Source organism: Erinaceus europaeus, chromosome 17 (assembly GCF_950295315.1).
Source record: "Erinaceus europaeus chromosome 17, mEriEur2.1, whole genome shotgun sequence".
NCBI classification, from domain to species: Eukaryota; Metazoa; Chordata; class Mammalia; order Eulipotyphla; family Erinaceidae; genus Erinaceus; species Erinaceus europaeus.
The window spans coordinates 63,364,662-63,383,106 of NC_080178.1; the positions used below are offsets into that span (position 1 = coordinate 63,364,662).

At 40.5% G+C, this 18,445-nt stretch overlaps 1 protein-coding gene across 2 annotated transcripts in view; it reads left to right on the forward strand.

Annotated features, from left to right (window-relative positions):
• The window catches only part of RAB6A (RAB6A, member RAS oncogene family), a 48,296-nt gene that overhangs the window by 14,647 nt on the left and 15,204 nt on the right, over positions 1–18,445 (forward strand). Inside the window, exons 2-4 of one of the 2 annotated variants that reach the window (XM_060176865.1) lie at positions 15,017–15,075; positions 15,961–16,014; positions 17,407–17,512. In XM_060176865.1, coding sequence (XP_060032848.1) covers positions 15,017–15,075; positions 15,961–16,014; positions 17,407–17,512 — 219 coding nt within the window. Of the gene's footprint in view, positions 1–15,016; positions 15,076–15,960; positions 16,015–17,406; positions 17,513–17,575; positions 17,682–18,445 lie in introns of both variants that reach the window. The other variant, XM_060176864.1, reaches the window with a different exon arrangement.

Consider the following 18,445-nt stretch of genomic DNA (forward strand, 5'->3'; position numbering starts at 1 on the left):
GTTGTCATTGCTGGATTGGATAGAGAGAAATTGAGAGAGGAGAGGGGGAGAGAAATACAGACATCTGCAGACCTGCTTCTCCACTCATGAAGTGACCTCCCTGCAGATGGAGAGCTGGGGTCTTGAACCAGGATTAACGCCTGTCCTTGCACTTTGTACCACATGTGCTTATCCTGCTGCACTATTGCCTGGCCCCCTTGAATTTTGTCTCTTGTCAACAGCTGGCAAGTCTATAGTTGGGAACTTCCTTACAGAGTTTGTAATATGTATCTTTATTTTATTTTACTTTATTTTTTGCCTCCATAGTTATCATGGGGCTTGGTGCCAGAACTATGACTCTTTGCTCCTGGAGGCCATTACCCCCCCCCCCCCCAACCTCCATTTTATTAGAGAGGACAGAGGGAAATTGAGAGAAGAGGGGAAAATAGAGAGGGAGAGAGACAGAGAGGCACCTGCAGACCTGCTTCACCACTTGTGAAGTGATCCTCCTGAAGGTCAGGGGGGCTTCCTTGTGCTTTGTACTATGTTTGCTTAACCCGGTGTGCCACTGCCTGGTCCTCCTAATGCATATCTTAATTTGTTGAACTTTGCCTTTGAAACAGTTTTCCCCTTGCTTTGTCCCCAAATTTGTTCACTAGATCTTTTTTGAGGTGGTTTCTGGCATCTTGTTTTGGGGTAGCATTGGGAAGCTCAGAGAACAGCACAACTACCACTTCAGCTTTACTAATATAATATGTCAGACTAAAAGCCTCACAGGTTTAGACAGTGTTTAGGCCACCTCTAGATCAAAGCTATTTTGATCTGTACTATTTAAGGCTTCATAAAAATCTACTTTCAGGTATTTTAGATCTCTGACCTTGGTTTCTAACATAATGTTCTTTATATAGGCAGCCAGAAAATACTGACTTTGGGGGGTCGGGCTGTGGCGCAGTGGGTTAAGCACACGTAGCACAAAGTGCAAGGACTGGCGTAAGGATTATGGTTCGAGTCCCCGGCCCCCCACCTGCAGGGGAGTCATTTCAGAGGCGGTGAGGCAGGTCTGCAGGTGTCTATCTTTCTCTCCCCCTCTCTGTCTTCCCCATCTCTCTCCATTTCTCTCTGTCCTATCCAACAACGAACAACATCAACAATGGTAATAATAATAACCACAACGAGGCTATGGCAACAAGGGCAACAAAAGGGGGGGGGGATGGCCTCCAGGAGCGGTGGATTCTTGGTGCAGTCACCGAGCCCAGCAATAACCCTGGAGGAAAAAAAAAATACTGACTTTGTCCATCTATTAGAAGCTGGACAGGACCAAGGAGATGGCATTAGTGTAAAGACTTTGAGGTGTTAGACTCCAAGGTCCCAGCTATTCAGTCCCTAGCACCACCATTGTAGCTGAGCAGGTTAAAAAAAAAGAAAGTCTGCCTGGGCAGGCTGAGAAGATAGCATTATGGTTATGCCTGAGGCCCCGCAGTCCCAACTTCCATCTCCAGCACCACCAGTAGTCAGAGCTGAGCAGTGCTCTGTATCTCTCACATTAAAAAAAAAAAAAAAAAGCCTGGAGGGGAGTCGGGCCATAGCACAGCAGGTTAAGCACACGTGGCACAAAGCACAAGGACCAGTGTAAGGATCCCAGTTCGAGCACCCAGCTTCCCACCTGCAGGGGAGTCACTTCACAAGCGGTGAAGCAGGTCTGCAGGTGTCTATCTTTCTCTCCCCCTCTCTGTCTTCCCCTCCTCTCTTCATTTCTCTCTGTCCTATCCAACAATATCAACAACAATAACTACAACAACAATAAAAACAAGGGCAACTAAAGGGGGGGGGAAGCCTGGAAAGTGACGCAGTGAATACGATACTGGACCCCAGTTTCAATCCCTGGCCATAGTATTTGCCAGTGATGTTCTGGTTTTTCTCTCAAATAAATCCTTTTTTATTTTTACTTTTTATTATTTAAGAAAGGAGACATTAACAAAAACGTAGGATAGGAGGGGTACAACTCCACACAATTCCCGCCACCCTATCTCCATATCCCATCCCCTCCCCTGATAGCTTTCCCATTCTCTATCCCTCTGGGAGTATGGACCCAGGGTCATTGTGGGTTGCAGAAGGTAGAAGGTCTGGCTTCTGTAATTGCTTCCCCATTGAACATGGGCGTTGACTGGTCGATTCATACTCCCAGTCTGCCTCTCTCTTTCCCTAGTAGGGTGGGTCTCTGGGGAAGCAGAGCTCCAGGACACATTGGTGGGGTCTTTAGTCCAGGGAAGCCTGGTTGGCATCATGCTGGCATCTGGAATCTGGTGGCTGAAAAGAGAGTTAACATACAAAGGCAAACAAATTGTTGAACAATCTTGGACCCAAAGGTTGGAATAGTGGAGATGAAGTGTTGGGGGGTACTCACTGCAGACTCTAGTGTACTTCCGCTTTCAGGTATATATTTTGCCCTAGTTTATGGATACGTGTGAACATATGCTCTATCTCAGGGGACCTGGTCTATATCTAGGTTTTGGGACTTTGTTAGGAAGTGAACCACCTGGGATGGAATTAGAGAATACTATGAAAGGAAAGGTCTCACCCGAGTAATGAAGCTGAAGGGTTGTCATTCCACACCTAGAGTCTCTGGACACAGTCTGAGGTGAAGCATGTTGAGGTGGCACTCGTTGCATTGATTAGGTTGCAATCGGCGGATGCAATATTATTTCATATGAATTGGGAGAAGCATGCGGGAAAGTGGGCCCTACCCTAAGGTTCCAGGACTGGGGGAAATATAGGCTCTATAGTGGAAATGTGAGGTTCCTGCTGTCTTATGGTTCAAGAAGACAATGGATGGTTATTGTTATTATCACATTATTTGGTAATTGGGTTAACTTTGAAAAGTCCCTTTCTTAGGGTTTGCTGTATAATACCCAGTATCTTTTATATAGCTGTGCAAATAAATCCTTTTTAAAAAAGGAGCTAATGTGGTCTGGGAGGTGTCGCAGTGGATAAAGCATTGGATTCTCAACCATGAAGTCCCGAGTTCAATCCCCAGCAGCACATGTACCAGAGTGATGGCTGGTTCTCTCTCTCCTCCTATCTTTCTCATGAATAAATAAATAAATAAATTATTAAAAGTAAAATAAAGAGAGTCGGGCTGTAGCGCAGCGGGTTAAGCGCAGGTGGTGCAAAGCACAAGGACCGGCATAAGGATCCCGTTTCGAACCCCGGCTCCCCACCTGCAGGGGAGTCGCTTCACAGGCGGTGAAGCAGGTCTGCAAGTGTCTATCTTTTTCTCCTCCTCTCTGTCTTCCCCTCCTCTCTCCATTTCTCTCTGTCCTATCCAACAAGGGCAACAAAAGGGAATAAATAAAATAAATATTAAAAAAAGTAAAATAAAAAAGAATCTAGATAAATAAGTCTTTGATTTTTATTTCAGAAGATGATAGAAACATTGTTGAAAGGAAAAAACTAAATGACTGCTAAGATAATGGTAGCACATTATGGTTCATTTTTAAACCTTATATGTTTATCACATTACATATTTTAAACCTTATATGTTTATCATGTTCTAGGACCAAGTAAAAGACTCTGGGGCCAGGAGAGGGTTTAGGTCCTGGAACATTATGGCAGAGGAGGACCTTGCAAGGGTTTAATTATTATGTGGAAAACTGAGAAATGTTATGCATGTACAAACTATTGTATTTTACTGTCAATTGTAAACCATTAATCCCTCAATAAAGAAATTAATACTATATAGGATAGTATGGCTGCTATCCTTATATAAAAAAGAAACTTGGACACCATGTATACACAGGAAATGCTATATGAAGAATCAAAGTTCAGGGTGATGGGCCAAGGAGATAGCAAAATGAGTTATTGTTGGGGTTTGGTGCCTGTACTACGAATCCACTGCTCCTGGAGGCTTTTTTCCCACTTTTGTTGTTCTTACTGTTTTATCATTGCTGTGGTTATTATTGTTGTTGTTATTGATGTCATTGTTGGATGGGACAGAAAAATGGAGAGATGAGGAGAAGACGGGGGAGAGAAAGATAGATACCTACAGACTTGCTTCACCGCTTGTTAAGTGACTCCCCCCTGCAGGTGGGGAGCCAGGGGTGCGAACCAGGATCCTCAATCCAGACCTTGTTCATCGCGCCATATGTGCTTAACCTGGTGCGCTACAGCCCAACCCCCAAACACCTTGATTTTTGAACTGAGAGACTATAAGCTTTTGCTATTTAATTCATTGGATTTGAGGTATTTTGTTATACAGCAGAATGCCAAGTAAATAAATATCTCTTTGCAACAAGATATAAATCTATATCACCTTCTAGTGACTAATACTTAAAATCAACCCTGTGAGCTCCTTGGAGAAGTGGGTGACTTTAAGTTGAGGTTATGGAGAATTAGAAATGAGTCTGTAAGGACTGGCGTAAGGATCCCAGTTTGAGCCCCCCGGCTCCCCACCTGCAGGGGAGTTGCTTCACAGGCGGTGAAGCAGGTCTGCAGGTGTCTTATCTTTCTCTCCCCTTCTGTTTTCCCCTCCTCTCTCCATTTCTTTCTGTACTATCCAACAATGATGACATCGATAATAACTACAACAATGAAACAACAAGGGCAACAAAAGGGAATAAATAAATAAATAAATAAATAAATAAATAAAAACAAAGAATTCTAGTTAATGTAGATAGAGCGAGGGAAATATAAATATCACACAACACTGAAGTTTCCTGCAGTGTGATGGGCCTGGGCCCAAATCTGGGTCTCATACATGGCAAAACAGCACCCTATCCAACTGAGCAATTGGGTCGTTGGAAAAATAATGACTTATTTTTTTGTGTGTTTTTCAAAAGTTGTTTATATAAAGAACAAAGATCAATATATTGCTTGCTTTGTTTGGCAACCTTTTGCCATCTTTTAGTGAGATTCATAATTCCTCATTCATAGAAAAGGCCTCTTTGTTGGGGAAAAACTGAACAAGGTGCTGATTTTTAGCTTCATCTGAATTGAACATTATACCATGTGAAAGTCTGACAGTGCAGGGTCAGGCGAGTGGAAACACATCCCACCCAGGCCCCAGTAATTTTTGGCAGGTGATCAAACTTGTGTGTAGTCTTGTGTTGTCATGATGGAATATGACTTCTTTTAACATTAAAAAACCAGTGGTCTGGGAGGTGGTGCAGTGGGTGAAGCAGTGGACTCTCAAGCATGAGGTCCTGAGCTCAATCCCCGGCAGCACATGTACCAGAGTGATGTCTGGCTCTTTCTCTCTCCTCCTATGTTTCTCCATAAATAAATAAATAAATAAATAAAATCTTTTAAAAAATTATGTGGAAAACATGCATCAGTTTTTTCCCCATAAGAAAGAATGAGCCATACTTTTATGTTACATTTCCAAAGTTTTTTAAAAAAATTTTTTATACTTCATTTATTTTCCCTTTTGTTGCCCTTGTTTTTTATTGTTGTAGTTATTGTTGTTATTGATTGATGTCATCATTGTTGGATAGGACAGAGAGAAATGGAGAGAGGAGGGGAAGACATAGAGGTGGAGAGAAAGATACACACCTGCAGACCTGCTTCACTGCCTGTGAAGGGACTCCCCTGCAGGTGGGGAGCCGGGGGCTGGAACCAGGATCTTTAGGCCGGTCCTTGTGCTTTGCACCACATGCATTTAACCCGCTGTGTTACCCCCTGACTCCCATTTCCAAAGTTTTTTGAGTAAAGTTATTGCTTGAAAGGTAAGCCATGTGATAGTATTTATTTTGGATTTTCTACTGGACTGTTCTTTGGTAGTGTTGATTATTTCCAACTCTTCCTTCTATCCTTAAGAGACATATATAGATGGATGTTGACTTTATTGGGATAATAAAATAAAAGCCCTGCTGCCATCTAAAGTACTTGCAGAAATACAGACTTAGAATGAAAGTAATTTTGAAAGGTAATTTAGTTTTTCTTTCCTCCAGGCAGAAACGTATCTGAAACATATTGAATTTTCTAAGTTCATAGTGTAACCAGAAAGAAAAGTTCCACAAAATTAGGTTACTTGAGCAGAATCTCACAAGCTCCAATGTACATGTTATCCTTGAAGAATAGCCCCTGTCATTATCAAGGGTAATAGATGAGACTAGAAGGGTAGGCTCAATTTTCATTGGGGAGGTGATTGAGTACCCAGCTTGATGTTTTATAAGTTGAGGACAAAGACCACTGGCAGTATAAAGACTAGACTTGGGCCTGGGTGATGGCACACCTGGTCGAGCACTTATGTTACAATGTACAAGGATCCAGGTTCCAGCTCCCAGTTCCCACCTGCAGGGGGGATGCTGTGCAAGTGGTGAAGCAGGGCTGCAGGTGTCTCTCTGTCTCTCTCCCTCTTTATCACTCCCTTCCCTTTCAATTTCTGGTTGCATCTATGCAATAAATAAAGATAATACAAAAAAAATTTTAAAAAAGACAAGACCCTTTGCATAGTGCTCTTCTCTCTTGTTAACTCTCATCATAACTGTATGTTTATTTCATTGAATTGTAAACTCCTTTGCAAGGGGGGGGGGCTTACTCATACTTGATTTTTGTTCCCATTTCCAAGCCTCTTTGTTTTCTAACTCTTAGTAGTTTTAGTAGTTTTGAAATTAAGTGAAAAATAGTAGCCATCCAAGCATTAAAATATTGTTCACTGGGGGCCAGGCAGTAGAGCACCGGGTTAAGCACAAATGGCCGAAGTGCAGGGACTGGCGCAAAGAACCTGGTTCAAGCCCCCAGCCCCCCACCTGCAGGGGGATCACTTCACAAGTGGTGAAGCACATCTGCAGGTGTTTTTCTCTCCCTCTTTTTGTCTTCCCTTCCTCTCGTGATTTCTTTCTGTCCTGTCCAACAGCAACAGCAATAATGACAACAATATAATAATGACAATACAACAACAGCAAAATGGAAAAAATGGCCTCTAGGAGCAAGAGATTTATCATAGTACAGGCACTGAACGATAACCTTGAAGGCAAAAAAAGTAAAATAATATGTTCACTATGTTTTAGTAGTAGCTTTTCTGTTTACCTTTTTGTATCTTACTGCCTTCTCTATGTAGGTTAAGTACTTTTGTTTTTCATGTTAGATCTCTCCATTTTATCATCCTGGAAACTATAGCTTTAATACCTTTTAGCATATTTACTATTGTAAAAAATATATAGCAACTTTATTTAAAATTTATGACCATAAATGTGACATTTTAGTAAGTTTTCTATTAAAATTTGAATATAATGAAAAAAGTCTGTACAACCAAGCTCATTCATCCCCTTTTTAATATGATGGTATAAGTATAGATGTAGTTTTTTAAACTTCAGAGAAAAAAAAACTGCTCAACTTAAATCTTAGAGAAAGGTTACTAGATTTATTAAATGTTTGTGTTACTGACTATGTTAGCCACGTTGAAGTAGCACTAGTTTGTCTAAATTGAATTTCTGTTTTGTCATCCAATTGCATCACCTATGTGACACAATTGGTTATGACATTGCAATGAGTTTTTCTTGTAGCTGAGGTTTTCTGCTGTGGTCCCTAGGTACCTTTTCAGCTGTCTTTGTAACCATGATAGAACAGTGGCAACAGGGAGTGGGTTTTTTTTTTTTTTTCCTTCTGTACAGTACAAGGAAAGAACCTAGGCCTTTTTGTACAAGAACAATATTGTTCAGATACCTCCCTAGCCCAATTTTTCTCCTCTCTCCCTCTGTCTCTATCTCTCTCCCCCCTCCCTCTCCCCTTCCCTCCTCCCTTCCAGGGTTATCAATAGGGATCAGCGCCTGCATTGCAAATTCACTGCTCCCGGTGGCCATTTTTTCCATTTTATTGAGAGAGATGGGGGACATAGGGGGGAGAAAAAGATAGTCACCTGACAACCTGCATCACTGCTTGTGAAGTGAGCCCCCCCCTTACCCCTGCAGGTTCCTTGTGCTTAATACTATGTGCACTTACCCGGTGCACCACCGCCCAGCCCCTCTTTTCTCAATATATAGACACATAAATATGATTTTTAGAGAGGGAGTGAGAGACCATCATGCTGCTTCTCCTTCCATGACATTGTCTGGTGCTCTTTTTTAAAAAAATTAATTAATTTATTTTCCCTTTGTTGCCCTTGTTTTTTTTAATTGTTGTAGTTATTGTTGTTGTTATTGATATCATAGTTGTTAGATAGGACAGAGAGAAATGGAGAGGGGAGGGGAAGACAGAGGGGGTGAGAAAGATAGACACCTGCAGACCTGCTTCACCGCTTGTGAAACAACTCCCCTGCAGGTGGGAGCCTGGGCTCAAACCGAGATCCTTACTCCAGTCCTTGCGCTTCGTACCACGTGCACTTAACCCGCTGCGCTAACCCTCAACTCCCTTTAGTGTTCTTATGAAGCATAAGGAATCAAACCTAGCACGTCACCTTTTTTTTTTAAATGGGGTTTAATGGTTTATAGTCAACAGTAAAATACAATAGTTTGTACACTCATAACATTTCCCAGATTTTCACATAACAATTTAACCCCCACCAGACCCTCCTCTGCCATCATATTCCAGGACCTGAACTCTCCCCCGACCCTGGAGTCTTTTACTTCAGTGCAGTACACCAAGCATATCACTCTTGGTAAGACATGCACTCTACCCACTGAACAGCCTTCTGGATACTCTATTTTTGATACTGTCACAAAAAGTGTTTTTAGGGAGTCGGGCAGTAGTACAGCAGGTTAAACGCAGGTGGCGCAAAGCGCAAGGACCAGCGTAAGGATCCCCGTTTTGAGCCCCCGGCTCCCACCTGCAGGGGAGTCCCTTCACAGGCGGTGAAGCAGGTCTGCAGATATCTCTCTTTCTCTCCTTCTCTCTGTCTTCCCCTCCTCTCTCCATTTATCTCTGTCCTATACAACAATGATGACAATAATAACTACAACAATGAAACAATAAGGGCAACAAAAGGGAATGAATAAATAAATATTTTAAAAGTGTTTTTAAATTTTTTGGTTTCCAGTTGCTGCTAATATATGGATGTACCACTGATTTCCCCCTACATTAATATTGTGCCTAAATTTATTCATAAGTTAAATTTCTTGCTTCTCTGAAGTCTAGGTGGTGCTCTCCAGCATCAAGATAAGCCAGAGGGGATTAGTACTCTGGTATGTCTGTTTTTCTCTGTCTTTCATTAAGAATAAATAAATTTTTAAAAAAATTTTTAGGTTTTATTTATTTATTTATTCCCTTTTCTTGCCCTTGTTGTTTTATTGTTGTAGTTCTTATTGATGTCATTGCTGTTGGATAGGACAGAGAGAAATGGAGAGAGGAGGGGAAGACAGAGAGGGGGAGAGAAAGATAAGACACCTGCAGACCTGCTTCACCGCCTGTGAAGCGACTCCCCTGTAGGTGGGGAGCTGGGGGCTCGAACTAGGATCCTTATGCCAGTCCTTGCGCTTTGCGCCATGTGCGTTTAACCTGCTGCGCTACCACCCAGCTCCCCTAAATAAATATTTTCTAAAATGTCTTGCTTGTCCATGGCAAATATTGCAGCTGATAAAGCACAAAACTTGAATATCTGAGGCTCCTGGTTGGTTCCCTGGTGTTACATATACTGGAGTGGTGTTCTTCTTTCTCTTAATCTCATATGAAAGCAAATCTTTTAAAATGTCTTTTACGTCTGTGATAATAAGTCACTGTCCTTTAATTGTCCCTGTTCTAAAAGATAATGTCAAGAATTATAAAAAAAAAAAAGCCAGCTTTATAAGCAATACTCAAAAGTAAGTAATTCTAATTCACTGCATTAAAAGAAAGGAAAAACCATGTAATCATTTTAGTAGATAGAGAACAGGCATTCCACAAAATTGAAAATCTGTTTGTAATTAATTAGCTACAAACTTATTATTATTTAACCAGAATACTGCTTATGATAGTGTGGAGGATTGAACCTGTGACTTTGAAGCCTCAGAAATGAGACTCTCTTTGCATAACCATTATGCCATTCAATATCTCCCCAACCTCTGTTACAAACTTCTAGTTAAGAATGGAAATAAATGGGGGTCAGGCGGTAGCGCAGCAGGTTAAATGCAGGTGAAGGACCGGTGTAAGGATCCCAGTTCGAGCCCCCGGCTCCCCACCTGCAGGTGAGTCGCTTCACAGGCAGTGAAGCAGGTCTGCAGGTGTCTTGTTTTCTCTCTCCCTCTCTGCTGGAGCTCCGAACTTTAACGACAATCTTCCCTTCCTCTCTCTATTTCTCTCTGTCCTATCCAGTAACAGTGGTATCAATACTAGCAATAACAACAAGGACAACAAAAATGGGGGGAAAATGGCCTCCAGGAGCAGTGGATTCACAGTGCCGGCACTGAGTCCCAGCAATAACCTTGGAGGCAAAAAAAGGAAATAAATATTCTCAATCTGATTAAGGATATTTACTAAGGCACCCCCATTCCTCATCCTCACTGGAAAAATAGTAAAAGTAACACCATTCTTGATGAAATTTTCCTTTGAGTTTGGAAACTAGATTATCGCTTCCTGCTCTGTGTTCATTTTATGCCTGACCTCCTGCTGTCCATAACCTTAGGCTCCTGGCAGGGATACGAGATGCTTTTGGGGAGCCCTAGGACACTGTGGCCACAGTCCACATTGGCCAGGTCATCATGTCCATCCGCACCAGCCTGTACAACAACGAGCATGTGATCGTGACCCTGTGCATGGCCAAGTTCAAGTTCCCTGCATGCCAGAAGATTCACATCTCCCAAGAAGTGGGGCTTCGCCAAGTTTAATGCAGATGAATTTGAAGACGTGGCTAAAAAGTGCCTCATTCAAGATGGCTATGGAGTCAAATACATCCCTGGACAAGTGGCGGGCATTCCTGAGAGTCTCACTCTCAATCAAATACAATAAATCAACATCCTGCTTTTTAAAAAAATAGATTATGGGCCTCAGTGATGTTTAAAGCTAATGCTGTCAATAATTATTTTAGCACATACCTTATGAAATGAGAGCGCATTGTCCATAGAAAATTGTTGCATAAAACTTTTATTTTGGGAGTCGGGTTGTAGCGCAGCAGGTTAAGCACATGTGGTGCAAAGTGGAAGGATCTGCATGCGCAGCAGGTTAAGCACATGTGGTGCAAAGTGGAAGGATCTGCATTAGGATCCCAGTTTGAGTCCCTGCTCCCCACCTGCAGGGGAGTCGCTTCACAGGCGGTGAAGCAGATCTGCAGGTGTCTTATGTTTCTCTCCCCTTCTCTGTCTTCCCCTCCTCTCCATTCTCTCTGTCCTGTCTAACAATGATATCAATAACAACAACAATTAAACAAAGGCAATAAAAGGGAAAATAAGTAAATAAATATTAAAAAATTAAAAAAAAACTTAACTTCCCCCAGTCTTCACCTGCAGGAAGAAAGCTTCACAAATGGTGAAACAGTATTGTAGGCTTTCTATCTCTCTATTCCCTCTCAACTTCTCACAGTCTCTATCCAAAATAGTTAAATCAAGCAAAACTTTTTTATTTCAATTATATAATTATGTGCTGGGTAGGATTTAAAATGTATTTCTGGGCTTATAAAATTGCTCACCTAAGAAGGTGCCTGCTTTATTGTGCTCATCAGCTAGGTTCAGACCCAGCCCCTACAGCACCGGAGGAAACTTTCCAGTTGTTTCATCACTAGGGCTTCATAGCTCCAGGCTACTGTTTTTCAGATAGAGGCAATGAGAAAAAGGCCAAGACATCCAGCTGAGTGAGGTCCCAGCTGGAACTTTGGTTGTGCTCAAGACATGGCTTTGCCACTGAGTGAGCTGTTTTGCCAGCCCTCCCCATACATTTTCCTAGAATGATTGTACCAGTTTGCATTTCTGCTGACGGTGGGTTCTTTTTTCTCCACGTTCTTACCAACAAGTGTGAGGTTTGCATGGCAAACCTCTCTATAATTGTTTAATATTAGCCATTCTCACACATGGTTTGCAGCTATTTTCTCTCATTTAGCAGTCTGTCTCTTCGTTTTGATGATGGCTTCTTTTGCCATACAGATGCTTTTCATTTAGTTTGATGCAGTCTCATTTGTTTTTATTTCTATTGCCATTTGTATTTATTTTTGTTTCATATGTGATGTTAAAAATTGAACACAGTGCCTCTGGTATGTCAAGGCTGTGTGTGCTTTATACACGAAACCATCATTCTCACTTCTTCTTTAAGTTGTTTAGTGTAGTTTAATGGCAAACCAATATTAACAGCACGGAAAAAAGAACACTAAAGACGTGTTTGTATGTAGGACAATTCAGTTTGAAAAATGCAGTTAATGGTGGCCACAAACACCATTTAGTTGCCACCAATGAGACATCTACTTATCTTAATAAAAGTGCTCTAGAAAAATTTAAGAGATTTAGAATTGTTTTAAACTATGGAAACTTGTTCACCAAAATATTTTGATTTGTCCCCACATTTATATTAAAGTACACACCCAAATAAAAATGGAGAAACTAAAAGAAAAAATAAGGAAAGGAGAAACTGCCAATATCTGATTTTTACTGCTATTTTTTACTTGTGTGTAGTGAGATACCTTTAAACATATAGGAAGTGAGGGGAATCTAATGTGCAGAACTACTAGTAACAGAAAAAAAGAGGCTATTATTATTAAATATCTTTTTCTTATGTATAATTTTTTAAAAATTGTTTTCATGGAAGTAGGGCGGTAGCACAGCTGGTTGAGCACACGTTTGCGCCGGAAGGATCCCAGTTGGAGCCCCAGCTCCCCACCTGCAGGGAAGTTGCTTCACAGGCAGTGAAGCAGGTCTGCAGGTGTCTTTCTCTCCCCCTCTCTGTCTTCCCCTTCTCTCTCCATTTTTCTCTGTCCTCTCCAAGAACGATGCTATCAATCACTACAAGAATAAAAAAAACAAGGGCAACAAAAGGGAAAATATTTTTTTTAATTAGCTTTATTTGTTGTTTAGAGACAGCCAGAAATTGTGAAAAAGTGGGAGATAGAGAGGGGTGTGGGGGTACAGCATAATGGTTATGCAAAGAGACTCTCATACCTGAGGCTCTCAAGTCCCAGGTTCAACCCCCCACACCATCATAAGCTAGAGCTGAGCAGTGCTCTGGTGAAAAAAAGAAACAGGAAATTTGCTTAAAGGGTAAAAAAACAAACAACAACAACAAAAAAAAACTTAAAAGAGGAAGAGAGACAGAGAGACACCTGCAGCCCTGCTTTATCACTTGTGAAACTTTCCCCCTGCAGGTGGGGACCAGGGACTCAAACCTAGGTCCTCATTGTAATGTGCACTCAACCAGGTGTGCCACCCCTGGCCCCTATTATTATTATTTTAAAATTTGTTTATTTATTTTAAAATATTTATTATTTATTCCCTTTTGTTGCCCTTGTTTTATTGTTGTAGTTATGATTAATGTCGTTGTTGTTGGATAGGATAGAGAGGAGGAGAGAAAGATAGACACCTACAGACCTGCGCCACCACTTGTGAAGCGACTCCCCTGCAGGTGGGGAGCCAGGGATCGAACTAGGATCCTTATGCCAGTCTTTGAGCTTTGCACCACCTGGGCTTAGCCTGTTGCACTACCGCCCGACTCCCTAAATTTATTTTTATTTATTGAGAAAGGAGGAGAGAAAGAACCAGACATCACTCTGGTACATGTACTGCTGGGGATGGAACTCGGGATGTCATGCTTGAGAGTCCAATGCTTTACCACTGCACCACCTCCCTGACCACTTATTATTTTTTTAATGAAATATTTCCCATCTTGGTTCAGTCTTGGAATGTTGTGGTTCTAATTTTTTTTCCTTCCAGGCTGTTGAGTTTGTTCTGATATAATTACTCATAGTCTCTTGTGATCATTTGGATTGTAACATGAGGTAGTAGATTCTAGGCAGGTTATCCAGTTGAGTGTTTTTTGGTGTAATTGTTAGGTGTTGATATGGATAACAGAGATAGGTCTCACGTGCCTCTCGCAAAGCACTAGCAGCTACATTTTGAGGGCACAAATTTGTTTTGAAGTTCTGAATGACCTTTTGACTAAATGTTGGAAAGTTTTCAGATCAGTTCTTTACTTTCTTCCCCCCCCCTCATTATTTTTTTTGCCTCCGGAATTATTGCTGGGCCTTGGTCCTCTGCTTTTGGAGGCCACTTTTCCCAACTATGTTGCCCTGTTGCACTTGTTTTTTATTGATATTGTTATTGTTGGATAAGACAGAGAGAAGGAGGAGACAGACACCTGCAGACCTGCTTCACTGCTTGGGAAGCGACCCCCCTGCAGGTGGAGAGCCGAAGACTCAAACCAGGGTCCTTACACCGGTCCTTGTGCTTTGCACCATGTGCGCTTAACCTACTGCACTATTGCCTGGCCCCCCGTTTTTTACTTTCATGGAGTAAGTAGCACTGAGGTTTCTTCATCAGTGCTGTGGAAGTTACACTCTTGTGAACAGTTTTTGTAGCTAATTGCTTCCCAAGGAAAATGGGAAACACTTTGGCTTTGGTTCCCCCCCCCACCTTGGTGATTTTGACCTACTGTTAGTCTGTTTTGTAGGAGCCACAGTATAGAGACTTACTACCACCGTCACCACCCTTCAGCTTCAGAGGCTGTGCTGGTATTTGAGAATTATCTATTATTACAGAAAATTTTCAACAAATTTGGAGCTGTGTGGTTTGTAGTTATTGTTAGTTGAACCGTCACATGTATTTTTTATTTTAATTTTATTTTTTTAAATATTTATTTTATTTATTTATTCCCTTTTGTTGCCCTTGTTGTTTTATTGTTGTAGTTATTATTGTTGTTGTCGTTGTTGGATAGGACAGAGAGAAATGGAGAGAGGAGGGGAAGACAGAGAGGAGGAGAGAAAGATAGACACCTGCAGATCTGCTTCACCGCCTGTGAAGCGACTCCCCTGCAGGTGGGGAGCCGGGGTTCGAACCGGGATCCTTATGCCGGTCCTTGTGCTTTGCACCACCTGCGCTTAACCCGCTGCTACAGCCCCGACTCCCCACATGTATTTTTTAATGAGCTTCTGTAAAACAATTACTTGAGATCATAGTATATAACATGTTAATTGAATGAAACTTTTTTTTCATTTCAGTTGGGAAGACATCCTTGATCACCAGATTCATGTATGATAGTTTTGACAACACCTATCAGGTATTTAGTTTTTTTCCAATTTAATATTTGTCTCTACTTGGTGCGTTATATAAGTAATATTCAAGATTTTTCTTTAAAAATCACTTATTTGGGAGCCAGGCGGTAGCGCAGCAAATTAAGCGCACATGGCACAAAGCACAAGGACCTGCTCAAGGATCCTGGTTCCAGCGTCCGGCTCCCCACCTACAGGGAGGGTTGCTTCACAGGCGGTGAAGCAGGTCTGCAGGTGTCTCTCTTTCTCTCCCCCTCTCTGTCTTCCCCTCCTCTCTCCATTTCTCTCTGTCCTATCCAACAACGACAGCAATTAAGAACAATAATAAACAACAACAATGATAAACAAGGGCAACAAAAGGGAAAAAATAGCCTCCAGAAGCAGTGGGTTCGTAGTATAGGCACCAAGCCCCAGCAATAATCCTGGAGGCAAAAATGTGAATGAATGAATGAACGAACGAATGAATGAAATCATGTATTTATATGTAATTGTGGATATGATACCACTTTCTGAAATCTCTAACATTCTGTATTAATGCACAGTATAACTCATTTGCTCTTAGTCCTCAGCTTTTTCATTTGATTTATCTTCTCATCCAAAGTCTGTTAAAGATTATTAGTATGGGATTATTAGTATGGGCGGTAGCACAGCGGGGTAAGCACACGTGGCCCAAAGCACAAAGAGCTGCGTGAGAATCCCGGTTCGAGATCTTTAACGTGCAAGAGATATTTAATAAGTGAAAACCATTATCACTGGTTTCTTGTTCATTATTCTTACTCATTTTTAATGTGCTTTGCATTATTTCTTCCTTAATCATAATTTTCATTTGAGCCTTTAACTGCTAACTATCATTAAGCTATTTTTAAAAACTTTTGTTTTGTTCTGTTTTACAGGCAACAATTGGTATTGACTTTTTATCAAAAACAATGTACTTGGAGGATCGAACAGTGAGTAATGTTTTCAGTGTGCAGATACTCTGGAGCACTCCAGAATAGAAAACTTTATTCAAAGATGTAATTAATGTTGTGTACATATTACTTTTAAAAAATTACCAAGAGTAATTTACAAGTCTTCAGAAAAATTGTTATTACAGTGTAATACATAACACTTTGACTTCTTATCCCCAAGTGAAATCCTAAGTGGAAAGAAAAAATTTAGAAACCCCTGATACCCTTAGATATGTCATCTTGATTAGGAAAATGATGTCATGCTGTTGAGATAATTTATAAAAGGGGTATTTCATGAAGTAATTAGAACTGCTAAAGATTTTTAAATTCCATTTCTTATTAGATTGGAGGAATAAAAAAGAAAGGTTTAATGAGACATTCAAGTGAAGTTTCATTTGAGTACCAATATTTGTTAATATCCAGATTCTATTAGTCAGAATATTATATGTACCAAAATGATTATGAATAGAAATAAATATTTCTTCCTTTGTTGGATTTTTTGTTAACTTTGTTGGATTTTTGTTTTTTCTATAGTATATGTTTAGTATTCTTGCCTGGTATATTAAGTATAACATTTTGGGAGATACACCCAAAAATAAGATTTCTAGTGCTGCTTCTTACAAGTTTGTGGATTTTAAAATTTTGAATATATTCTGTTGTGTTATATATAACATGCCACTTCTTAAAATTTGAAAACACGAAAACTGCTTTTTTTTAACGCTTGGTGCTTGTTTTCAGGCTTTTTCCCTCTACTCTAGATGTAAGAAGTTAAAGACATTTTTATGAATGTTTAAAAGAGATGTCTCATTTTGTTAGATTAAGTACAGTGTTCTGCATAGAGACATGCCCAATAAACAGAGACCCAGTTTCAAAGTATTCTAGATCTAATAAAAAGCCCCCCCTTTTTTTCTCAGAGTGGCTTTTAGAAAAGCAGTAATTCCTTTACTCTGGTGCATTAATTTCTTTACTTTGATTTCTTGGTCTGTCCATTGACATTTGTTTTTCTCTTTTATGCTTAACAATCGAACATTAGCAGAGCCTGCTTTTTACTCTCTAGAAGGCATTAGGCTTCAAAGAGAGATTGGGGGGGAGGAAAAGCTGTGTTTCTGAGTCAGAAATCTTTTCCCATTACCCTCCCTTTTATATATGTGTGTGTGTGTGTGTGTGTGTGTGTGTGTGTGTATCACCTTCAGAGCAAACACATTTTTATTACTCCCTTCTTAGAATGGAAAGTTTTGTGTTAATTTCATACCTACATCCCTGCAACCTTTGCATGAATCTCCTTTTTACTCCTTCATACCCTCTTCCTTTTAAAAGCATTTATTTCTTTTTCCTTTTTTAGTATGAGTTTTTTTTTTTTTTTTTCTTTATTTATGTTCTCCCATCCCACAGATCAGGTTGCAGCTGTGGGATACTGCGGGTCAGGAACGTTTCCGTAGCCTCATTCCCAGTTACATCCGTGATTCTGCTGCAGCTGTAGTAGTTTACGATATCACAAGTAGGTATTTTGCAGTGGCTTGACCTTTCTTACTTTTCTTGCTTGTTTGACTGATTTTGTTAGGTACGATTGCAATTATGGGACACAGCAGGTCAAGAGCGGTTCAGGAGCTTGATTCCTAGCTACATTCGTGACTCCACTGTTGCGGTTGTTGTTTATGATATCACAAGTGAGTGGGGGGAATTATGCATTTCTAATCTTTCTACCTTTAGCTTAGCTGCTTGCATGTTCTTGTCTTGTGCTTGTTTTCTACACTGGCATGTAAACATAAGTTCAATCAGCCTTATCATAGATCAGGTAGGTCAGAAATCTTTTGCTTGGGTGTTTGTACCAATTTATGTTATTTCTACTGTGTCAGGTCTCCCTCCTCCCCCAAAATTTCCTTCTGGCTCAACTATGAATCTTCTCCAAAGTTTGCTGTTATCCCTAAGGCACAACATAATTACAATTAGAATGTCTCCATTTTCATTTAACTTGATCTCAGAGTTCTATAAAATCATCTGCATTTAAATCGCTAGCCAAGTTTTCTAAATCCTCTGAGGCTTCTGTTGAGGCTATGAAAAGCTTCCACTAGCCAATTTTTCTCTGCTTTTTTTCTTTTTTCTCTGCTTTTTTTCCAGAGAAAACAGTGCACACATTTCTGTTACTCATTTTTATTGGAGACATTTCTGGATTTTTTTGCTAACAAATAACTTTTTTTTTTTTTGCTAACAAATAACATTTTTATTTCCTTAAAAAAAAAAACCATATAAGGAGGTGAGAGTGATAGATCAGAGCACCACTTTGCAATCTTGATGTTATATTTGTTTTTGCCTTACTTAGAGCCAAGGCCTCACACTATATGCTCTACAACTTTTTTTTTTTTTTTGCCTTCAGGGTTATTGCTGGGGCTTGGAGCCAGCACTGTCAATCTTCTCCTCCTGGAGATCAATC